Here is a 25,331-nt window from a genome sequence, read left to right on the forward strand (position 1 = left end):
TTAAAATTCTCCCAGAGATAAAGAATAGACTCCTAACATTTGAATTTCATTTGTTAGCATTAGCAACTTCAAATACTGATTACATGTTAGCACACACAGAGTACTTATTTTCACTGTCAGACCTTCAGGATTCTTGGTCTTTCTTCTCCCTCGCTAGGTTCCCTCACTAGTGCCAGTCGAAGGAGAATCTCCTGTAAGGATCTCGGCCACGGTGACTGTGAAGGCTGGCTATGGAAAAAGAAGGACGCTAAAGGCTACTTCACCCAAAAATGGAGGAAGTACTGGTTTATCCTCAAAGAGTCTTGTCTCTACTGGTACACCAACCAAAACGTAAGGCATTACATTCAAAAACACAGCAATTTCGCTGTGCTTATTGTTGCCAGAACTAATGAACACTAGCTAGTTGTCACAGTTTCAACACAAAACTTCACCAGTCCACATATGAAGTGTAATACAGTGTCTGATACAGATACATTATTATATTTCAAATGACTATAATGGCTCTCTTTCAAATTAGAGACCAAATTAGATTTTTGAATAAAAAACAAAAACACCATATGAGGCATTATTAATAGCATATAGCAATGAGTGCTACAGGATATTAATGTTAATGATTTTCTCTTCAGTTTTGAGGCTTTTCTTTCTTATTTATGAGGTTCTGCTGAAATCAGGTTTACATCTCCTCTGTCTGTTTCAGACAAACATTTGACAAAACATCATCTTACTTGCTTTCATTTGGCTGTTGTCACAGGCTGGGACTCCGACCCAGCACTCTGAGTTTTTCTTTGTATTTTTTGATATGTTATTAGTTTTTGTGTTATTTCCTATTTTGCCTTTAGTTTAGGCAGTTATTGGTTATTGTTCCTGGGTTTTCTATGTTTTGGGGTTTGGTATTTATTCATCACGTATTAGGTCTGTTAAGTTGTGTTGTCATGTTTAGTTTTAGTATTTCCTGTTTTATTCTGACAATGTCATGTGTTCTCTGTTAATTGTATTTAGCTTTTCTCTCCTGGTCGTGTCATTAGGTTTATGGCTGTCAGCTGTTTCCCCATATGTTTCCACTTCCCCTGATTCACCTCATGTCTGTATTTAAGCCCTTTGTTTTCTGCATGCCATTGTCGGGTCGTCTGTTTATTCTGCCCTAGTTCTAGCCTGGTTCTGTTTATTTTGACCTCGGTCTTAGTTATGATTTTCATCTGTTATTCATCATTAGTCTTAGTCATAGTATTTGCTGGTTATTTTCCATCACAGTCATAGTTTAGGTTTTGGTCTCAGTACCGTTTAGTGTTTTGTTTCTTATTGTTTTGTCAGTTTACTTTGGTTTCCTGGTTTACTTCTGCCGTCATCTAATAAAGGATCACTTTTCTGCTCAAACTTTCAACTACTCGTCATCATCTGCTTTTGGGTCCTGTTTCCAAAGTAATAATGAGGATACTAGTAAAAACAAGAAGCCAGGTGACACATAAAGACAACATGCAGAACCAGAAGTACACCGACACAAAGATGACTTGTCAGGTGATTTGTGAGGTGACAGATGTCGACGGTCTGCCTGTCCGTGCTGGAGTACAGTTCAGAGTTGACATGAACCTTTTCATTTGACATAGAAAGTGTGCATGTGACCATAATTTTAATACAAATGGAACCCCATACTGTTCCTGTAATGAAATCTTCTCATAAAATCAAGGAAAAAAGGCTAATATCATTTCTACATCTCTGTCGCCGTGTCTTATAATTGGACTGCAACTAGGAAATGCATAATTTAGTCAATTAAAATAAAATAATACTTTTTTCAATTGAAAATTTTCATTACAAAAAAAATGTAAACAAAAAATTAATTTAATGTTTTACAGCAAAGTACTGAAACAATTTCTCGCTGATTTTGGTCCGTATTGACATGACAGCAACACACAGTTGTCTGTGAACGATATCTGGTGAATGTGGAGGCCATTTAATAGTCACGTTTAAGAAACCAGTTTAAGATCATTCGGTTGATCTCATTATCCATCAGAAGATGGGGACATTGTGGTTATAAAGGGATGGACATGAACAATACGCGGGTAGGCTGTGGTGTTTAAACAATGCTCTCTTGGTACGAAGGGGCCCAAAGTGTACCAAGAAATCCTCCTCTACACCACTACCAACAGATGAGACGAGGCAGGATGGATCCATGCTTTCATGTTGTTTATGCCAAATTATGACACTGTTATCTGTAGCAGCAGAAATCGAGACTCAGGAGACCAGGCAAATTCTTTCCAATCGTCTGTTGCCCAATTTTGATTAGCCTGTGTGAATTGCAGCCTCATTTACCTGTTGTTAGCTGACAGGAGTGGCGCCGGGTCTGGTCTTCTGCTGCTTACTGTTGCCTTCCTATCAGCTCAAAGTAGTCTGGCTAGTCTTCCACTTTTGACATGTTTTCGCTTTTTCAGACTCCTTAAACCCTAAAGACAGCTGTAAGGGGAAAATCCCAGTAGATTAGCGGTTTTGCACCAACGACCATGCCATGGTCAAAGTCACCTAAATCAGTTTAAATGAGTCACTTAAATGAACTTCAGCAGGCTGTCTTGACCATGCCTACATGCCTAAATGAACAGAGTTGCTGCAATGTGGTTGTGTACCTAATAAATTGACCAGTTAGTGTATATGTGAAATATTTTGAAACCAAAATCTCATCGAGACGAAATTAACAGTGGATGAGTTTGTTTATGCAGAAGATTTTATCTCCATGTTCTGGCTATGATAGTCATAGCTTGTCTTTTTAATGTTAAGTGGGAAAAGGACTTTATCCCAGCCAATGTAAACAACATATGTTATTTTCATATGCTTGACTAGAGTCTTAGTATCCCAAATAAAATTGGTATGCATGACATTTTGTTCTGTGTGTTGATGCTGTACCACCACTCTCCATCTGTCTCTGCCTGCAGGATGAGAAGGCTGAGGGCTTCATCAGCCTCCCTGAGTTCAGAATAGACCGAGCCATAGAGTGCAGACGGAAATTGTGAGTGTCTCTCACATGTCGCCAAAAATTACTAATCAAGCACATGTGCGCTCACCCACACAACGTGAGCACGCACAAACCCACTGCGCACACGCAAAAACACTAATCAGTCCTTCTTCTCCCTGACTGACTGCAGTGCCTTCAAAGCCTGTCATCCGAAAATCAAGAGCTTCTTCTTCGCCACAGATTGTCTTGAGGAAATGAACAGGTGAGTTACTGTGAATATATACAAGTTTCTGAGCGTGTGTGGGGTGGTGTTTTGGGTTTGTTTCTTTAAATATGGACCAACGTCAGAGACAGGGGACGTCACGTGTCCTTTAATGAATATTTTAATGGAGTAAATCAAGTTTACACAGGGAACAACTCACCAACACAACTCTAAGCATGAATAAGGCATGAACTTGGCCCTCCTTTGTTAAATGCTCTTGTTTGTGTGTGTGTGTGTGTTGTGTGTGCTTACAAGAGATAGATTGTAGAGATATATTTGCAGGAGTGCTATCTGATGAGCTCTAATTATCCACACCTCTCCTCAATGACATGGGGAGATAATTGGAAGAGAGTAATTAATCAGCTATATTTGACTTCCATACTTCATCTGGAGTGTTCCTGTGTGAAAGTGTTGTTTCACGCATTTTCTTGGGCATTATGTGTGAAAAGGTGGGTGTTAGCATTTTTCAGCACTTACAGTGAAGCTAAATTTAGATCCTGATTCTTCGTGGTGGTTCACAAAGTCCTAAAAGGTTTCTGTTTCCCTGTGGAATTCATCCATGTATCCGTCTTAACCGCAAATCGAATTCAGGGTTGCTGGATGAGAGGCCAGTCTATCACAGGGCTAACCCAGTGGCAGACAACCATTCATTCCAGTATCAACACCTACTCGGGATTAAACACTGAAAACTAGCCAAGATAAAACCACATCAATAGAGACATTGTTCCTCAATAATATCTGAATGGTTTGTGAAACTTATTCCAAAGCTTTGAACATAGTGCGTATCATAACAAATGGTTGGTGGTAAATGTGTTATTAAAAAGCGCAGAATAAAGCTTGGCGCTACTTTTTTTTTTTTTATCAAAGAAGAGGAAAATATTGGATTGTGAGGAACTATTTTTATATAAGGATTAATACGCGGTAATAGCTATATGAGCTATTAGCAGAAAAACAAAAATACAAAACACAAATGCATAATTAACATGACTTCAACAACTGGTTAAAGAAGGCTTGTTTAAAATGCTTTAAAGTTTAGCATTTTTGCTGGTGATACCTTGTGTTTTGGTCTATTTTTGTTTTTAATTTAGATAGAAATCACCACATTTACATGAGAGCATTAAGCTATCGGCTAACGCTAGCAAGTCGGTTAGCATCTGCAGACTGAATGGGTGCTTTGCTCCGACAGATACTTGCTAATCAGTCTTAACATACTGTACAACTGTGCTATAAAAACAAATAAACTAGGATTTCATTTATACACACAAAAACACATAAAACACATTTTTTTAAATGGCGATTGAACATGCTATTAGCGCAGTTAACCATGTATAAAGCCATTATTTGTCATAAAATTAAAAAGCACAGGTCCAGTTCAGTGACCTTGCTACAGTGACACCTAGCAGCAAAATCAATAACTTTAGGTCATTTTTTCTGTAAATATTGAAAATAAAAGTGTATGGATATTTATTTACCTTTGAAGTAAGTAAGTACCTTTGAAGGCTGCGTCCTACAACGTGCGCAGCGCGGTCCGAAAGGCAAAGCGGAGCTACGGGGAAAAACTAGAGTCACAGCTACGACAGTGTGACTCTAGGAGCCTGTGGAAAGGACTGCGGACTATAACAGACTATAAACGACCAGCTTCTTCAATGATGAATGCAGATGCTTCACTGGCTGATGCGCTGAACACGTTTTATGCTCGCTTCGACGCCGCAGCAATTAAAACAACAAACGGCTGCGCGCGCTCGGAGTGCACCAGTGAAGAAAATGCATTCGTCATCACAGAGCATGCCATGAGGAACACCTTCAGGAGGGTGAACACCAGGAAGGCAGCAGGACCAGATGCAATCCCTGGCCGGGTCCTTAAAGCCTGCGCTGATCAACTAGCGCCGGTGTTCACGGAGATCTTCAACCTCTCCCTGGCCCAAGCAATGGTTCCCACGTGCTTCAAACAGTCCATCATTGTCCCTGTTCCAAAGAAACAACAGCCCGCTTGCCACAATGACTACCGTCCAGTAGCACTGACTTCAATTGTGATGAAGTGTTTTGAAAGACTGATGAGAGATCACATCACTTCTTCACTTCCTGCCACCATCGACTCATTTCAGTTTGCTTACCGGACTAATCGTTCCACAGACGATGCCATATGTCACCTGCTCCACACATCCCTGAGTCACCTGGACACTGGCAGAGGGAATTATGTTAGGATGCTGTTCGTGGACTACAGTTCAGCATTCAACACAATAATTCCCTCTAAGCTTTTCACCAAGTTGACGGATCTAGGACTCAGCTCATCACTGTGTCAGTGGATCCTCAACTTCCTCACAGACAGACCCCAATCAGTGAGGGTGGGAAAACAAGTCTCCCCCTCCATCTCACTCAGCACTGGAGTGCCTCAGGGCTGTGTTTTAAGCCCCCTGCTGTACTCACTGTACACTTATGACTGTGTAGCCACATCAGACACCACCTCCATTGTCAAGTTTGCTGACGACACTGTTGTTGTGGGCCTGATCTCCGACAACATTGAGACGGCCTACCTGGAGGAGATTAGGAACCTGGAGACCTGGTGCCAGGAGAATAACCTCCTCCTAAACGTCAGCAAGACTAAGGAGCTGATCGTGGACTTCACTACAAAGCAGGCGAGGAATTACAAACCCCTCATCATCAGTGGCACGCCAGTGGAGAGAGTGGACAGTTTCCGATATTTGGGTGTCCACATCACTCGGGACTTGTCATGGTCCTGTCACATCAACACCCTGGTTAAGAAAGCCCGTCAGCGTCTCTTCTTCCTCAGAAGACTTAGAGACTTCCATCTGCCACTGAAGGTGCTCAAGAACTTTTACTCCTGCACCATCGAGAGCGTCCTGACGGCAAACATCTGCACCTGGTTTGGGAACAGCACCAAGCAGGACAGACGAGATCTGCAAAGGGTGGTGCGCTCGGCAGAACGCATCATTCAATCAGAGCTCCCTGACCTGCTGTCCGTCTACACCAAGCGGTGCAAGACCAAAGCTAGGAAGATTATGATGGACCTCTCCCATCCCAACAATGGACTCTTCTCACTGTTGAGGTCTGGGAAGCGCTTCCGCTCCCTTAAGGCCAAAACAGAGAGAATGAGGAGGAGCTTCTTCCCCCAGGCTATTCGGGTCCTGAACCAGGTGTAGGACTGGACTCTCCCAAACACGTCACTATAAGACTGGACTCTCACACACGTCACCACACGCACCACCACACATTTCCTATAATCCTATAATTTATAATCCTTATCTTTATAATCTCTTCTGCTATTTGCACATTCTTTACTGTAAATTCCTAAGTTAATTTGTAAATTTTTGTAGTAAACTGTAAATTGTAAATATTGTAAAACTTTTCTTCTCTCATTTAATGGTCGGGCATTGTACAGCTACAAGCATTTCACCCCCATGTCATACTGTGTATGGTTGTGTGTGTGTGACAAATAAAATTTGAATTTGAAGTATGCCCCAAGTGGCCACTCCAGTAACTGCAGGGGTTGCTGCTTTTTTGTTCATGAGGGGTTTTTTTGTTTTTAATTTAAAAATGTAATGCGTGTGTCATTTCCTGTTGGAGGCCCTATTTACTGTAGTTTGCAAGAACAGGAAACCTGTCAAAGTCGGAGACTATTCTTAGTCACAACTTTATTATTAGGTGACTGTAGAGAGACACGGGACAAGGTGGGATCTGTTTGGAGACAGACAGGAGCGTGGAGGCAGACAGCATCGGAGACTCACTCTTCAGAGAGAATGGCTGTTTTTCTCTCTTGTCTTTCTCTATTTCTGCCTCCATCTCATTAATTATCTCAAAGCCTTTCTCCTCTCTTTGGGGGGGATAGAGTCAGTTAGACATCAGCTGTTAAGAGAAACAACTTAAATTATTTAGAGTGAAAGTTTTTTTATTCATCACCTACCATTTACCAAGTATAACCCATCCTTCCTTCTCATCATCTTGTCTAGACTTATTCTCATCTATCCTTTGATGCTTTGCTTCACTTGTTTCCTGTAGGTGGATGAACCGGCTGGGTCTAGCTGCTATTGGATACACACCAGATGATAAGGTGCCTCGCCCTGATGAAGGTGAGGTGGATGGGCTAGACAAGAAAGGATTCCCTCAAACTTTGTGTGTGTGTGTGTGTGTATAACTAGCACAATTTTGTATGTGCATGTGTATTTATCGTCACGTCAGACTATTGGAGTGAGAGCGATCAAGACGACGTTGACGGCTCGATGACACTCAAACAGGAGGGACCTTCATCATTCTGTGATACTTACCATCGCACACCATCGGTAAGTAACACACTCAACTACACTCCTTTGCAATGTTTCATTCTGATAGAATATTTGATTCTTAAAAGCCCCACAGTTTTCCGATCTGCGTAGACCAGAGCTCGGCATTAATAAAACATCAGAGTGTGAGCCTAACGGCTTCTGTAAGCAGCCAAGACCATCACTTCTCTGTGTTCTGCTGCCAGAACTTGTACTTAGTCTGACCTCTAGGTGGCGACATGCACATGCTCATTACATCACTGCTCTGATGTTACTCAGAGAATTAAAATCCAGTGGCACTGGTGTCATTAATATCTCAGCTGAGCCACACAATGCTCATGTCAGTCATTCGTAGATTACTCTTCAGCCATCTCATTGCTTTTTTTATTCTCATCTTTTGCTCTCTTTCTTTCCTTCTCCTGTCCTCTCTCCACCCTTGCACACCTCCTCCTCCTCGTCTTGCGGGTCACTGTTTCCTTGTATCTGTGCTCACCTTTCACTCTTCACCACTTTCATCTATCCCTGCTCACTTCTCTTACTCTTGATCCGTTCAGGCTAACCTCCTCCACAGTTATGACCAGTTGCCCCGCTCAGTGAGCTCCATGAGCCTCATGCGCTCCACTCCATCCCCACTCCCCCCACCAATGAGTGCCTCCACCTCCCCCATTCCTCCACAGATGGTCTCTTCCACCTCCCCTCTCCCTCCGCAGGTTAATTCTTCTAGCCCCTTCCCGGAGCCTAAGCATGGTCGGCATTTCTCCAGCGAGTCCACACACTCCCACTCCTCTGCTGAGGACCAGCGTGGAGACAGCATGGGCATGGGAACTGGCACAGGCAGCACCAGTACCCACTCATCCGGCTGCCGCTCTTCCCATCGTGAACGACGCTCCTGGCAGGACCTCATTGAGACCCCTCTGACCAGCGCAGGGCTGCACTTCCTCCAGACAGCACCGGGGGAGAGTGAGTATGGCGGCTTAATGGGGAGCATGGCTGGAGAAATGGGGTTCTACGGAGGGCTGGGCAGACAGGGCATGTCCCCAGAGAGACGCAGGCAGGCCACGCTGCCCGTACGGAGACACCACGCCGCAGAGAGGGACAGAGAACGGGACGGGCCCTTCCCTCTGGAGCGGGGGCCGTACACACACAGCCACACACACAGGCGCTCCCACAAGCAGCGGAGCCAGAGTCTCCCCAGGAACAGGGACCCGATGCCAGGAAAGCTGCTGCACACCTCTGCTCACATGGAGGAGAGGAGTGAAGACGAGGAGGCAGAAGAGCAGGCTGCAGATATGCTTGAGGGTGAGGAGGGTAAGAAAGTTACAGGGTTAATATTTTCCTAGTGTTGTATACATTAGACAAAATATTAATGTCATGTATTTAAGTTAAAGTAAAAAAAAAAAAGCTCTTTATAACACAGCCCACGACTAAGACTAGAATTAAATGTAATTTCACTTTGTTTTCTGAATAATACAGTCATATTTATCTAAAGTAATCGGGTAACAATTCAGCTATTTATAGCAACTATTCACAGGAAATAAAGAAGTAATGATGATAAAGAAATAACTATATTGTAAGGAACTTTAAGTAGTGCATAACTTCTGAGTATTTTACAGGAATTGAGACACAAAATGATGTAAAATTGATCAAGTTTACAGTGTTGTTTTGTATATAACTATCCTCCCACCCATATCTATGTAGAGCCCAGGTCAAAATATGTAGTAAATATCAGCTCAGTCATTAACAATAAGAAGAATAAGAATAACTTTATTGATCCCAGAGGGAAATTAATATGTCTGGCTCAGATTAATTTACTGATTAGTATGCAATCACTGACTTTTCAGGCTTTAAAAAAGCCCAGTTTTCTAACAGTGTTCAATACAGTCAACTATGAAGTTAATATAAGCTGTCATGTGTCATTTTTATTTATTTTTTATTTTTTTATTTTATTGCTATGTCTGGTTTTATTACTATGTGAATATTAGTATTGTACAGCACTTTGGTCTACCAGGTGTGTTTTTAAAGTGCTGTATAAATAAACGATGATGATGATGTGATCATTGTCAGATACAAAAATGTAAAGAAATTCTGTAAATATTAGATAATAATATTTCTCTAATATTCCCATTTCTACTAAACAAACAAAAAATCTTTTAAACTTTAAAACTTAATTTAAACTTCTGCTTTGAATCTATGTAGAGCCCAGAACATAGTCTGCAGTGGTTCTAAGTGTATATACACCTATCATGGGCATGAATCTCATGGTTTTGGACTTTAAATGATTTCTTTAAACTCTTCTTTTTCCAGGATCAAATGATTGTACAGCAACATCTGTAGGGTCAAATAAATATGTACACCTCTCACTAATATTTGGGTAAATGTCCCTCACCGAGTTGCAGATGTTTTGGGAGCCATCGACGAGCTTCTGGCATAATCCTGGATGGATAGTTGACCCCTCTCTTTGGCACTAGGTTCATTTAAATTGGTTGGTTTCCAGGCACGGACTTGGCATTGACGCATTCTCCACAAATTTCCAATAGTGTTGAGTTCGGGGAAGACCGTTTCAGATGCTAAATGTTGGTCTGCTTTATCTATTCCAAACCAGTTTTAAAGTGTTTTCAGGATCATTGTTTCGTTTCTTTTCAGCCATATACCAACTGGTTTAAAGTGAATTGTTGCCAAATAGTAAAATATTTGTTTCATCTAAACATAAAACTTTTGCAACTTACTTCTACTTCTGCATGCATGTACATTTCACGCTTTGGAGACGAAAATGTGAAATGGAAACGGTGGACCGGCGCGTCTTTCACATTTTGCTGTGATATGGAGTTGAAACACATTTACTGAGAGATTTAAATGTGTGTATGTATAAGCTTGAGCCTGTGTGGATCAGAGAAAATCCTAAATAAATTCAAACTCGTGCACGAGTTCTTGTTTTTTTTATAGTCATCAAAGATGGATTCTGGAAAATAAAACAGTACAAAGAAATCATTAAAAGCCCTAAATGACCACGGTATTCATGCCCATGACGAGTGTTTGTAAACTTGTGGCCCAAACTGTACACAAGCCTTCCACTCTGTTGTCAATATTCATACCAGTGCGGCCTGTGGCGATGCCATGTGTAGTTAGATTTGTAGGAAGGTGCATGTTAGGTTATTTAAAAGGGTTTGCAGCAATGACATACAGATGCCTTCAGCCAAGGTTTAACATGAATGCATAAATCCACTGTAACCAAACAAAAGGTTCACTCTCCAAAAAGGGTACTACTATAAGTTTTATTTGTATTAAGGAGGTAGAGCTAACAAAAGAGCTTCCATAACAGTGAAAATTCCCAGTTTGATCCCAAAAGGAGACACAAATCCCTTTGGGGTTGCATCAGGAGGGCATCTGGTGTAAAAATCTGCTAAATCAGACACATGCAGCTACCAGCTGTTGTGACCCCTCATGAATAAGGGAGCAGCTGAAAGTAATAGTTTTTCCTTAAGCTGTTTTTGCAGATGCACTGCAGTCTTGAAATTTTGCAGGAACTCCCTCATACGAATACCTTTTGCACCAATATGCGAATAACACAGCTAATATTCCAGTACGTGCTAGCAGGTGGGCGTCACATGTGCGGCAATCTGCTCATTGTGTCCAGGCAGCTCTTGCCTAAACCACTGAGAATTCCCGGTTTTATGAATGCATCTAAATAGACTCTTTCCTGCTGTGTGACACATGTGAAACTATTTATACTGCTCTTAGTATTACTTGTGCCAGTGATCGGAGTTAACTAATTCTCTTTACTTCACCGTTTATTTATTTTGTAAACATGGGACATGGGACAAAAACATTTCAGTTAACTTCTGAAAACCCCCCCAAAGAAAACAAGAATATCTCTGAGGAGCGTGGGATGACATGCAACTTTGTTTGCTAGGTTTTTTTCTAACTGTCAGTTGTACGTGATCGGTCTGTCTCTCACCGCTCGTCTCGTTAGATCTGCGGGAGCTGAGAGTGGAGAGCAGAGAGAGGAGGGTGTCGGAGGGACGGGAGCGGCGAGTTTCAGAGTGCCGCGAGCCCGAGCCGCTGGATGGGCTAGAGCAGCTCTATCGGGCCCTGGAGCAAGCCAACGTGACAGCTTTAGGAGACCCTAGACCATGTAGCAGGCAGGAGCTTCGACGCTGTTTCATCCAGAGAGCCAGGGACCCCCTGCTCAACGACAGGCTGCACCGGGTCCGAGCCCTCCGTAGCACCTTGAAGGTATCATTAACAACTTCTGTCACAAACGGAACAAAGATTTAACATGTTTTAAAACTTTCTAATACCCGTAAACCCATAACTCCCTTAGTCACGTGTCCCCTTAGTGTGTCATTTCATGGAAATGTTGCTGAAAAACAAACAATACTTCCCCTCCTTACATCATAAGTATGCTGTACCTTTCCTGGCGTATTATGGAATGGATTAATCTTGCCTTTTCACATCGTTATTTTTTAACGTCTTTATTTATTAATTGATGCACAACAACTTGATGAATTTTAAATAAAGATAGACCCAAAATAAGATGGCGCCTGTTAAAAGTCTGTGAAGGTTCTCAGTCATCCAGGTCGTCGTAGTCTAAGTAGCTTGGAAAGAAAAGCATCTGGACTTCTTTAAGTTGCTTGAAGACGTTTCACCTCTCATCCGAGAAGCTTCTTCAGTTCTAGGGTCAAATAGAGGAGAGTCCCAGATTTAAGCCCTGTGGGAGTGTCCCCCAAAGAGGGACAATGGACCCCCACGAGACAAGACTCGGCTGTCCATTTGCATCTAAAGGACAAAGGTCACTCTTTCGAGGATGACATTTTGGACAGAGACGACAGATGGTTTGAAAAAGGGACTGAAAGAATCAATTTATGTCCACTGTGATCGACCATCTTTGAACAGAAGCGGGGGTTTACGACACCAACTGTCTGCCATCTATAATCCAGTTCTGAGATCCCTTCCCAGACGCCTTAACGCCCACTCACATCCTGGGCCAGCTGACCTCAGGATATCACATGATAGGGTGGGGTTAGGTTTCACAATGAGCTCACCCGAAACCTTGGCTGCTTGTGACCCACACCCGTTTTCACACCTTGGCTCACGTGATTAGGTAGAGGATCATTAGGGGGTCCATTGTCGCTCTTGGGGGGGGGGACACTCCCACAGGGCTTAAATCTGTGACCTTCCAGCATTTGACCCTAGAACTGAAGAAGCTTCTATGCTTTGTGCTATGTGGATAAAACTGAATTGAATTGAATTGAAAAAAAAAGATGTAAAAAAGCAAGATTTCCCGACTTCATAATACGGCCCACACTCCGAAAAGTACAGCATACTTACGATGCAAGATGGGGAAATAATGTTTTTCTGTAAAATTACCATAGAATTACATACTTACACTATACTTAAAATTACAGTGTAAGTACAATTTTCTTGGCTGACATGTTACCCCTTTATTCTATCATTTATATTACGTTTATTCTAGTCCATATTTACAGATAAATATACAACAATTACATTATAGTTTCAACTGAAATACATTGAATTTCCATTTAACTCATTCACTGCCATTGACGTCTATAGCCGTCAATTGCAGTGAATGAGTCAATGGGTTTAACTCATTCACTGCCAATGGCTGGCAGTGAATGAGTTAATTACAGGGGAACTACATCCTTTATCACAGGGTGTATTATAAGTGTTACCAGGTTGTTGTTGGATTTTTTTACACAAAAAAACAACGTGAGGATTTAATGCGGTAACGCTTTTCTCCTACAGGCCAAAGAGTCGGAGCTAGCAGTGATCTGTTCCCTCCTGGAGGACCCTGGCCTGTGCTCCCAAACCTTCAGAGAATGGAAGCAGTGGCACAGCGAGCTCTACTCAGACATCTGCCAGCTCAGCCCCGGCACCAACGGCCAGGATGACCTCTCCCCGCTGGCCGCACCTCTCATGACCCACACGCACTCCTTCATCGAGACCCACGTGTGAGAAAGAGACGAGAAGCGAAGGCTGAACTGACACGCACACGCAAACACACACACACGCGCGCGCGCGCAGCAACACGGAGCTTTACATTAGCTAACCCTCTGTCCTGGTCACGACTCTGAGCATGCACACACACACACACACACACACACACACACACACATTGTAAGATGTGTAAATATCATAGAGGGAACAGTCTGAGACCTGCGTGTATGAACTTTTGATAATCCCGAGGACCCCACAGGGTGCCAATTGCATGCCTGAACAGAAAGCATTAATCTTCCTTTGTCTATGGATCTCAGCATAAACGCCACACGCTTGTCAAGCAAAACGGGGGGAAAAAACAGACCTTTTAACACAAATTTTTTCTTTTATATTCTCTAGGTTTTGCTTTTGCTTTTTTTTCTGCTTTATTTTAGGGGTAAGGGGGAGCTATGTAGCAGCAATACAGAGGAAAACCCTTTTCACCACAACACTGTACTTTTGTACTGATGAACTTTGCACCCAGAGCCACCAGTTCTCCCCCTTTCTCTCTGTGTTTTTTTTCCTCTTGCGTATCTTTTTGAGTTACAGGGACCTCACTGTTATTTCAGGCTGATCTCACGGCACAGTGCGGGGAAAGTAAAGTGTGAAACTGTGAGAGGTAGCCAGCAATGTCGGTTTATCAGCGAGAACCCCTTTGCGCTGGCCGGATTCATGTGCTGAAGGAGGCTCCTCTGAACGAGTGCAGTTCTGTTGGCATCTTCTCTTCCTCTCGTTTCTCTCCATCACCTTCTCTTTTCTTAGCGACTTCTTTCTCTAGTCCTCAAAGACTTGTGTATATGTGTATACTGATGTAAATGTTTGCGTTCCACTACCACTGTGATAGGCTTCTAGAGGTAGCGGAGGGAAGACAGAGAGTATGTATTTGTGCGGGTGCAAAACAAGTTTATTATTATTACTTTTTTTTGGTTTCTTTCGTAGTTTTTTTTCCTTAAACCGTGAATGCAAGAGCTTAGAGAGTTCTTTTTCAGTCACTCACTACAACGAATGCACTTTCTATATCTCTATATCTCATCGGCTGCATCACAGGGTCTACGTGTCATCGGCCTCATTACCATTGCTGTTCAAATATCAGGTAAAAGCATTTGCCGTCTCATTTTCTAAAGATTTGTGTACAGTCTACAAATATATTTAAACATAGAAGACTATATAAAATCTATTTACGTTTTGTGTCATAGAAATAATGTAAAGTATGATGTATTCTATGCCAAGGTTCTGCAGTGTCCCCCTCTTCACTCTGTAGATGCAGGGTGTTTAGCAGTCGAACAAATAGGATGCGACCGACAGCCGTCGCTGATGGTCTTTACTGGTTTACATCATGGCTGACCATTCTCTGGGTGGTGCGTTGCTTGAGACAAAGGCCTGGGACTGATTTGAATGGACAGGGTAAAATACTGTGGATCATTTGTGTTCCTTTTTTTGTTCCTTCTCACAATTGCAAGGTAATTAGACTCGTAGCGCATGATAGATGCAAAAGTACCATCGAAGGATGACTTTTTCTTTATGTGCTCGTAGCTTTCAAGTCTTTGTTTTTCATTCTGCAGTGTTTAGAGACACGTACTGTACCATGAGAGTTAAGGGAGGTTTTTCCTTCTCCTTTAGCATCCAAGCAGCAGGTTATAATTTGATGTTTGGCTCACATAGAAGACCGACCTGCATCCTAAAGAAGCTTCTGACACCTCACTCCAAGTGACATCACTGCAGTTGCTTCCAAAGTGAAAGCTAATTTGACATTCCCTCTAAGCATATGGTTGATACTGGGCAGTCATAACCTCTGCACTAAACGGTCTGTAATGTCTGTGAAACCGGGATGAATCATTTCATCTGCAATATCAGGCCAAGGACTCAACGGTGCCCCCCAGCGTCGAGGACTCCGAGAGACACGTGTAGCACCTGCTGCATCCAGCACTGTCTGTACTTAGTCTTCATATTTTACTGTTGTTCTTCTTCATGAGTTTTCATCATGTCACACTGTAGTGAAATATCAAACGTGCCCCAGAGATATAACTCATGTTATTTGCCTGTTATTTCTTTATTTTTGTTTTTTTTGCTAGTTTGTTTTTTAATGATTAATTTGAGAGTAACACAAAGAAACTCAATGATGCAAGCACTTTCCCTGTGCCTCCCAATCCTCTCTTTGGCAACGAAAGGACTGACTATTTCCACACACAGGCACGCACACACACACACACACACACACGCGCAGCTGTAGAAGAGTTACAATACAGTTTTAGTCTGCAGACCTCTCTCTGTTTGTCATCTGTAGTGTTGGTCTTCTTTCTCCAACCGCTGCTCTGACATACTGTAGATTAAAGGAGTTCTGAGAGTTTTCATTTGTAGGCACCGACTGTGTTATTCCTCCCGAATCTTTTTGTGTGTGTAAACCTGCAGAAACAGGCCGAAAAGGGAGATTCCACTGTGTGTTCTTTCAGGGGTGTACACCTCATGGTACATTGCACAGGTGTGTAAGATGTAAGTTGCACTGCGACATTAAAAAAAAGGAACATATTGCTCTTTTTCAAGGATAATATTAGCTTACTGTTATTCTGTACATTAAAATGACTAAAGACGATATTAAAAAAGAAAGAAAATTACATTTATTCTTCCTAAAGTAGCCTTTTTTGGTTTCATATATATGAATATATATTACAGAAAATACAGATTGTAAACCTAAGTTGTTAAACTTTGACTTCAATAAACTGAATCCTCTGCACTATGGCCGGTTAATGTGTGCCTTTCCTCTGATTTATTGGAAGAGTTTTGCTGTGTCTTCTAGTTAATAACAGTTTCAAGTTAAGGGCAGGAAGCCCTACAGCATGCTGTGCAACTCGTGCCATCCATCTATCCATCATATCTTTTTCAGTTTACAATGTGGTGGGCAAAAGCTTTGTTTCCAGGCTGTCACTTGGCTTCACTCTCTGCACTCTTTTAAAGACAATCTTTATTCTGGATTCATCTCTTGGGGATCTATAGCCTTGCCGGGCGATTGTGGCTCAAGAGTTGGGAGTTCACCTTGTAATCGGAAGGTTGCCGGTTCGAGCCCTGGCTTGGACAGTCTCGGTTGTTGTGTCCTTGGGCAAGACACTTCACCCGTTACCTACCAGTTTCCGGCAGCCTCACCTCTGTCAGTGCGCCCCAGGGTGGCTGTGGCTACAATGTAGCTTGCAATCACGTGTGTGTGAATGGGTGGATGACTGGATGTGTAAAGCGCTTTGGGGTCCTTAGGGACTAGTAAAGCACTATACAAATACAGGCCATTTACCATTTGTTGGGGCCTTACTATTGGAATGAGTATGTGCACAATTGCCTAAACAGTTTTGGCATATAAATATAGAGAAGGTTTATTGATACTGGAAGCTTCCATTAGTAGTCTGCTTGTACTCTCAGTACTAACAAAACAGGTTTGAGCAGGCTTTGGTTGCCTGCAGGTAAATAGTCCAGATGGAGAGGAAAAGAAGGATGCTGTTGAAATGCAATACATAATCAGCAGCTATTCCTGATGTATTTCCATTTGTAAACAATGTTGCAAACCTTAACTCAGATATCTAGTGGCTTCACCGGCAACCCAAAAATTAATTCCTAGACTGATACTGTTTCATCAAATCCAGTGCAACATGTGCACCTGTGCTGTTCTGGTGCAGAACTTTGTGTGTGTGTAGGTTGATTTCTGACTGAACACATCTTAAAGCTCTTGTGCACAAAGTTAAGTAGTAATGTAAATTTCCTTATACATATTCACTTCATTAAAACTAAACTAAATGTGGAGAAATCCTGTGGTGCTGGAACATGAGGCCCCCTCAGGGTCGATGCTGGCAATGTCTCAGCAACGTAAATAACAACTCATTTACATGTGAAACTGCGAGTAGGAGTTTATTTTTATTTTGATGCAAATGTACAAAGGCAAGGGTCAACTGTCCGCTCAGTGGGTGAGCAACATGTGGACTTACTTGACGAGTAGGATAGCACAGCCGAGCTGCAATTCCCACTTCAGCCCATTAGGTGGCAGTAGCCGACCGCGGGGTTTTTTGGGCTAGAACGAAGCTGTAACCAACAGAAGAAGGGGGAGAGCGCTGTCATGGCGGCCAAGGTGAATGCATGTCAATTTGTCTTCAGCAAAGTTTTTAGCTTTTATTACAATGACTTTTCAATGAAAGTGTAGACTGTATGTTGGCGTCAAGTGCCCCGCAGCTGCTAATGTTTACTTGTTCTGGTTGTCACATCTCAGGCGTTGTTACTCTGCACGAAATATCTTTGCTAGCTATGTGTGCTGTGCTAGCTTCGCTGAATGACTCCTAAAAAGAATACACGGAGGAAGGTTTTAGCAGAGGTTGCATCTTTAAAAGTGTGTAACAGCTGTTTAACCTTAATAGCTGTCAGCCCTGCCTTTGTTAGCTTTCTAGAGCCGCATTAAGCTACAACACAAACACTGTCGGTAAGAGTAACGCTTAACGTCAGTTAGCTTAACTAGTTCGAAACAGTTTGTACACACAAAACAAAGGGAATAAGCTCAGGATGTATACTTAGAAGTTCATTAATGCAGTATAAATAAATATTTGAAAGACTGGAAAAGCGATGCTTTGAAATATATGGTGGTATTGTTGTAATTAATAATATAAAATATATATATAATAATTCTTCCACTGAAAGTCCACGAAGTAAGCTGTGATAGTGATGTGGTGTTGACACACTGACTAAAACTACAGTGTACGTTCCCCCTCCTGCCAGGTGGTAATGGTGGCCGTCCCGACTGTGCTGGGAATAGCCTCCCTCCGTGTGTACTCTGTGAATGAAGCGCCCGCTGATGGGCTGGTTACTCGAGAAAAGGTGTGTATTCATGATTTGTATGGGATATTGCCATTCATAGCCATAATAACGCACCAACTCTCTACCTCCCTTTCCCCAGCTCAACATCTACAACCCGGTGTTGCAGTCTGCTCAGAGTAAGTTTGTCCCAGAGAGTCCAGGGGTCATCGAGGGTGGAGTGACTACAGCCAGAGAGACAGTACTACCATTTGTGCACGCTGTAAAGGTATTCAAGTTTTTTCCCCCTTTGTGTACATGTAAAGCTGCATGTAGGAAAAAATCTCATTCACATTCACCGTCAAGTACTGATGTAGTTCATGCTTTCACATCCTCTTCTGCACTTTTAACACGAGCAGGTGGTGGAAACGCATTTATATTTAAACATATGACAGCTAAAATGCACCAGAGAACTCTTATCTTGCACCTGCGAATTTAGTTGACACCGCTATCTTTTTGCTGCTCATTGTGGTTTACAGAGCACGATCCCACATGCTGCAAGTGCTCGGTGCAGGAAGGATTCTTGCAGGTTTAGGAGTTAGACAGGAAACTTCATGCAGTTTAACTTCAGTTAAACTGCATGAAGTGTGCTGCAAGAAGATTTGACAGTTTGATTCTGTGAAACACAGGTTGTTGGGTGGGGGTGAGCAGTTAGCACTGACTCACATGTATCTGTTTCAGTGTTGCTTAAACAGGCATGTTCTTGATGAACTTTTCTAGTGGTTTCAGTTTAGTCTTCTGTTCCCTGCAGGGTGCCTGTATCTCTGTGAAAAGGGGAAGTATTGATCTTTATCATGCTGGAGAAGGTGAGTAAACAACAGGCAAACAACAGTCTTAGTTACATTGCACCTAAATATCAAATTTCAATAATAATAAGACATTTAAAGTTTTCAACATGTCACACATTTACTAAGTAAATATATTTCAAGGGGTGCTATTGAGGTGAAATTCTCACCAGGTGTCTGTAACAACCCATCCATTTCACACATGCAAAGAAATCAAACCACAGATGTCCATAAATTATGTGTAATAGCGAGAAATGACACAGGGAAAAGTATCAAACGCATGAAAAGGGAGGTGCAAAAAGTCGTGGAAAGTCATGACAGTAGCTTAAATCAGTCCTGCCACTTGTGCAAAGTGCAAATTTATATTAGCTGGTTCTTCAGCAACTGATGGCCTATAAGAAGGGGTCTCATTACTAAGGTGTAAAACCAATTAGCTCTCTCAAGGCCGTTGCAAAACATACCGAAGAATTTCTAAACTAGTGAAGGTTCCAGTGAACAAAGTGGAAAGAACATCATGTTACCATAAACCGACCATGACCAGATGCCTCCTGCAAGATTTCAGACAGAGGAGTGAAAAGAATTATCAGAAGAGTTGTCTGAGAGTCAAGCAGCACTAGAGGCGCTGCATATCACCCCCAAAACGGCATACCAACAGTGAAGTTTGATACTGTGTATACAATACTTTCTCCCTGTGTGATTTCTCATTATTACACATAACTTAATTTATGAGCATCTTTGGTTTGATATTGTGGCATTTGTGGATTGGAAGGGTTATTTCACACATCTGGTCAGATTTTCATGTAAATAGCACCTTTAGAAACATATTTAATTTGTGATGTATTCAGTACTTCAGTCTTACCCACAGTAAGACATTAGAGGATGAGAGTGATCTATTTAAAGTTATTTTTTTTTAGTTACAGTTTAATGGTAGTCCCAATATTAGTGATACAGTTCACACCTTTTCTTTAAAGGAAGCTGAATGTATTTTTGTCAGCATCTTGATTTCTGTTATCTGCTCCTCAGATTTATACTATTACCTGAAGGACCCTCCTCCTGGTTTTCTACCCAGATTTGGCACCATCACCGTGGCTGGCCTGCTTGGCATGTTCTTGGCACGGAAAGGTAACTTGAACTGACAAACAGTTTAGGCCTGCAAGAAACGTTTTAATCAGTTTCTCATATTAAATAAAGAAAATGTTTGAAAGAGTGTTGGTCTAAGTGTGAACGGTTGTCTCTCTGTGTTAGCCCTGCAATAGACAGGTCACCTTTCCATTGTGCCATATTACTGGTGGGATAGGCTCCAGCCCCATGTGACCCAGTAAAAGCATTGCATACGACTATAACAAATGTAGCATACGCAAGAACTGCACATAGTGCAAGTTTAGTAAGCTTAAATATACATTAATGAATAAGTAACTCACAAGACATCAAAACAATTCCCTTTTTTAGGAATCAGTCTAGAAAAATTAAAGATGAAAATCCTGAAAAACAAGTGCAATTTGTTGAATATGTCTCAATAAACATGCATTGCTGCTGACACATCAGTGTGCCACTAAATGGTCACATACAATGTTTTGAAACTCATCAGCAAAACTCGACTCCTGTTCTGTCGCTGCGTCACAACAACAGTGTATTTCTTCTACAAACTGCATTTATTAAGGAAACTTCTTACACTTATCGTCCAGTGGGCTTGACACTTTGGCAGGCTCTGACCTCTGACCTCTGGGCTGTGTGTTTTAACAGTCCCAGATTGTTAAGGTGCGACCCCAGCTCTGCTTGTGAGGATCACAGCACTTTACGTTCTTTCTTAGACCATTTAATATTTTTCTTTGTTTTGCAGAACATAGAAAAAAAACATATAAAGTCATTTCAGAAAGATACGAATTAGTTTTACGCTCTCAGACTGTCTCAGAAGAAAGTTTCATTTCAGCCACACAGGAAATAAAGTATTACAACTTCTGCTTAATGTATTCATGGGATGAACATTTTAGATATTTTCTACACTTCTCACAATGCATGTGAACTTGCACAGAGATATGCATTGTTTGTTAACAAGAACATCTGTTTTACCCCCTTTTTTGTTTTGTGTTTTAAAATGCACATACGCTCCAGATTTATTTATGTGTATTTAATCTTAGCGTGACCTTTTCATGTACGAGATAACACTGTGATTATCAGGGTTTAGACACCACAGCCAGTGAAGCTGAAGTACCCCTCATCATCTCATCATCGATTGCCCAAAGTTTACCACAAGAAACAAGAAGTTTCTGAGGAAGTTTCACTTTTCTCATTACCTTGTCTTCCTCACTCTTTCTTCCTATTACCAAAGAGTCATTAAAGTGCATGAAAATGTTAATGTCTTTAAGTTAACCTGGGCATTGTGTTGGCCAAAATGTGCTGCAACACACTATGTGAGCATGACCTTTCTGGATATAGCAGTTCAGTAGCTGGCCTCCAGGACTTAACCTCTGCCCACTTGTATTGATCGCTGCCCTGCTTTGCAAAATGTTTTATTTCAGGCTCTCGTTTCAAGAGGTTAGCGGTCCCGCTGGGCCTGATGAGCGCAGGAGCATCAGTGTGCTACCCTGCACAAGCAGTGGCAGTTTTAAAGGTAACGCTGCTTCCTCAAGCACGGATATCTTGTTAATTCGCAGTATAAATGTTAATATTTTCCTAGTTTAATTCGAGCGTTGTCTTTTGTCCTCCCAAGGTGACGGGAAAGAAGGTTTACGCTGCAGGGCAGTGGAGCCGTGCTGCAGCGTCTTCACTGCTCGCCTCCGCAGAGCCGGTTGCCAAAGAGACTGCTGCTTCACAGCCACAGGTTAACAGACTTTTAAGCGAACTGTTTTTAAGCAGAAAGACTTATAAAGCTGTTTTACTGTGTGACTAAAACCTAAACAGCAGTTCAGCTCGTGTAACTTGCTTTCCACTCGGTGCCTTTCCCTTCTCTACATGTGTTGCTTACTGACAGAGAAAAAATCCCTTTTGTGTGGTAAATGGGTTATATTCCATTTCCTTTCCTACACATTGCCTTTCATAACTGTTAGTGGAGTTTTATTCTTTGTGCCTCACATGTGATTCAGGCATATTTTGTGAGAGTTTAAATCTAAAATTTTATTACTTAAATATTCAAGAAAATTGTACATTTTAATTACGCACCATTAAAGTCGATTTTTTATTGTTTTGTTTTAGTCAGCTATAGCGGCAAATCTAGAGCCTCCAGCGGCTGAAGAAACCTCACAGCCCAGCTCCACTACAGACACCTCAGCCCAGAGCTCTACAATCTCAGACACAGAGGTGAAATCAGCTGATCCTATCTCTGATGAGCCCATTGTTGCTGTCATAACAGAAGAAGAGTCATCCGTAACAGCCACAGAAATATCCCCCAACCAGGCCCCCACAGAGACCAGCACAGGTATTATCAGTATTGATCCCTGTCGTCTTGTTTCTCTGTCTCCGTCTCTTCATTTCACACACAATCACACAGAGACTTATATCAACAGTGGTGGTTTAATTCCCGCTCTTTCCGGCTCTGTTGGCAAATTCTCCGCCAGTAGAAAAAGTGTCCGCGCCTTCCCCAGAGGAGCTGCTGGCCCCTGTTGAAAGCGAAGAAGCCTCGGATAGAAAACAAGCCTCCGGGGATGTATCCACGGACACGAGCCCATCCGAGCCTGCAAGCTCAGGACCGGAAACAATAAAGGCCGTTCCAGTCGAGTCGGCATCTTCCTCTGAAGAAACATCTACTCCAGAGGCTTCCAGTGAGGCCACAGGTACCAAAAATAGTTCATGTCAAAGAGCGAAAGGTTGATAAGTAAATAAAATAAGAAGAAATGATAACCTAAACAGAGGACCTATGCTTTAATCATCACTCCGCTGCTCTTACTCTACACTTAATGTGTGCTGCTAACCTTTTACATTTCCTCTACCCTGAAATGTCAATTAGTCGAGTCAGATAGCATGGAGGAGTTGCTGCTTTTAATGAGACACCAGTCGCCACACTCACACCAACACCTATCCAACACAAAACCGTTACTGGTTGTACTTTAACACTTTCTGCACATGTACCTTTGCTCTTGTTTGGGTGTTTACAGTAGACCAGCACAAACAAATGTTTTTTTTTCTTTTTAAGCCCACAGACAAACATAGTGAGCCTTCACTTCCTGTTACTCGCACATTCGACCTCTTCTAAGAATGATGTGGTTACCTAAATGTGGGGACCTAAACGTTGTGGGTCTTGTGTTCTACATAGTTGTTGTTATTAGTATGATTATCACTGCTACCTGGGACTTGGATTCTGTTGTCGCTGTAGTACGTTCAGGTTTACTTCCTAACGTGATATAAATCTGTATTAGCTTTCAGTTTAACTCTTCACATCTCATCCTTCAGCACAGCTTACTTATCTTTTCGGTACATCTGTTTAGCAGTTTGACATACTGAGGATTGACTCACTCTGCACAAACTGTGTGATGTGAAAGAAAAGAGAGGAATGTGATGTAACATCTCACAGCACTCGGTGTGTGGAATATGCATTTTAAAAAGAATCGCAGGGCTTTAGTTGCAGTCTGCTCAGCCTGGCTTTAAGTTGAACCGAAAGATAGTTTTACCAAGAAGTGATATCATATTGCATAATACAGTTTTCTCCAGTGAGATCACAGTAAGAGGATGTGTTTGGGATGTTTTTTTTCCTTCAAGAAAATACATTTCCCGTTCCATGTTGCTGCAGATCTTCTTCCACAAAGCAGCAACTGGAGCTCCTTGTAAATGTTTAAAGGAGGTTGCCGTCCCAGTAGGTTGACTGGGTGAAACTGCCCTAAAACTGACAGAATGTATGTACGCAGCGATCTCTGCTTTGTCTCTGCGTATAAATTCTTTAACATGAGTTGCAAATAGTAACACAGGCTGTGCCAAACTATACCACATTATACTTTTCAGTATTTCTGCTAGATTTTAACTCAGTGTTTCCATTTAGCTGGTAAAAGTAGCAGTTTATGTCGACACTGTGTCTCCCATCCCTTTTCTTCTTGGTTCTTTCCATGAACCAAGTGCGGAAAAAGTGCAAGGTCACTCTAACTGTTTGATTTTGTTAAACACTCAGTTCGTTCATAAGATTTTCCAAATCTTTGTACCGCAGTGCTCAAAGGATTACTATGTAAACCAAATGACTAAACACAGAGTTTTGATTTATTTGTACTTTTTAAGAACCAACGCATCCAAATCAATCATGGAATTCAGGCAATTTTAGGAGGAAACATCACGTTTTTCTGCACGTTTGGTTGTTGCGCTGAACATAAAGATCGACAGAAACCTGTGACTTTCACCCGGCAACTCTTAATGTTTTCATCTGTTAATAAAAGTTAATTCTACAAATCTAACTCTATTGATGTGCTTTGCATTTCTCTTGCTGCCCTGCAGAGGGCTCCAGTTTCAAACCAGACCCTTCTCTCATGGATTTCGGCCAGTCCAGCCCTGAGGATGAAGACCTGTACAGCACACGAAGCTGAGAGACTGCAGCCAGCCACAGGAGAAGCCTCATTCCCACACACACTGCCATCTCATATCTCACTCTAATTGACAAACGCTCTGTATCATTATGCGTTGTAAATAGGCCATTTTGCAAGCAATCGCAGTTAGAAAGACTTTAATCAACATTTCCATTCTCATTTCGTCTGCCCACATCAGCTGTTTCCACAGAAAACATCCCAGTACATTTGCATTGCAGCAGCGAGGCAGTGAATCTGGGCACACATAACTGAATCAGTTTGCGTGGGACAGAAAACTGGAATAAAAAACAAAAAAAACCCACCCACTACTATTTACAAGCTTTTATACCCCAAATGGCAGATTGTGAAATTTTCTGTGTCATTTAACAAATACTGGCTTTTTGTGCTCCAGCTTTCACAGTCATGGATGCAGCGTGCTTTTATTTATTGTAATTTAGCCCAGTGTGTTGGTGAACTGAAAAATCTGCACATGTACTCGTGGTGATTACAAGATGGACTAGTACCGTTTCACTCGCTAACACAGGAAATTGTCCTCACTTGTTAATTATGGAACTCAAATAAATCTATATTTTTCATGAATTCATGTTGGGTCATGTCTGCTACTGATTACAGCACTTCCAGCATGTAGCATCAACAGATCTTCACTCAGACCCCGAGTTGTCACATAATGAGCAGCTAAACATGAGGAATCATCTGAGCCGCATGAACCAGAGTTATCTTTGAAGGGAGACCATTAAAGTGGCCCCTTTCCAT

At 41.9% G+C, this 25,331-nt stretch overlaps 2 protein-coding genes across 3 annotated transcripts in view; both read left to right on the forward strand.

Annotated features, from left to right (window-relative positions):
* Positions 1-16,200, forward strand: part of LOC308409176 (connector enhancer of kinase suppressor of ras 2) — a 67,183-nt gene extending 50,983 nt beyond the window's left edge. Inside the window, exons 17-24 of the mRNA XM_080901740.1 lie at positions 158-330; positions 2,922-2,995; positions 3,132-3,203; positions 7,221-7,291; positions 7,401-7,501; positions 8,191-8,788; positions 11,451-11,713; positions 13,244-16,200. Coding sequence (XP_080757866.1) covers positions 158-330; positions 2,922-2,995; positions 3,132-3,203; positions 7,221-7,291; positions 7,401-7,501; positions 8,191-8,788; positions 11,451-11,713; positions 13,244-13,453 — 1,562 coding nt within the window. The 3' untranslated portion in view covers positions 13,454-16,200. The remainder of the gene's footprint in view (positions 1-157; positions 331-2,921; positions 2,996-3,131; positions 3,204-7,220; positions 7,292-7,400; positions 7,502-8,190; positions 8,789-11,450; positions 11,714-13,243) is intronic.
* A 1,320-nt stretch (positions 16,201-17,520) lies between these two features.
* apool (apolipoprotein O-like) lies at positions 17,521-25,157 on the forward strand. 2 transcript variants are annotated; one of them, XM_080901863.1, is made up of 10 exons: positions 17,521-17,579; positions 18,218-18,316; positions 18,396-18,521; positions 19,044-19,098; positions 20,101-20,199; positions 21,597-21,688; positions 21,788-21,898; positions 22,270-22,492; positions 22,632-22,847; positions 24,490-25,157. In XM_080901863.1, the coding sequence occupies exons 1-10, from the start codon at positions 17,568-17,570 to the stop codon at positions 24,576-24,578; spliced, it is 1,122 nt and encodes a 373-aa protein (XP_080757989.1). In that variant the 5' UTR covers positions 17,521-17,567; the 3' UTR covers positions 24,579-25,157. The 2 variants fall into 2 exon arrangements, with proteins under 2 accessions (XP_080757989.1, XP_080757990.1); XM_080901864.1 differs by having other exon boundaries at positions 22,635-22,847.
* Positions 25,158-25,331: the final 174 nt, after the last annotated feature.

The sequence above is a fragment of the Rhamphochromis sp. 'chilingali' genome (genome assembly GCF_963969265.1).
Source record: "Rhamphochromis sp. 'chilingali' genome assembly, chromosome: 13".
In the NCBI taxonomy this organism is placed as follows: domain Eukaryota; kingdom Metazoa; phylum Chordata; class Actinopteri; order Cichliformes; family Cichlidae; genus Rhamphochromis; species Rhamphochromis sp. 'chilingali'.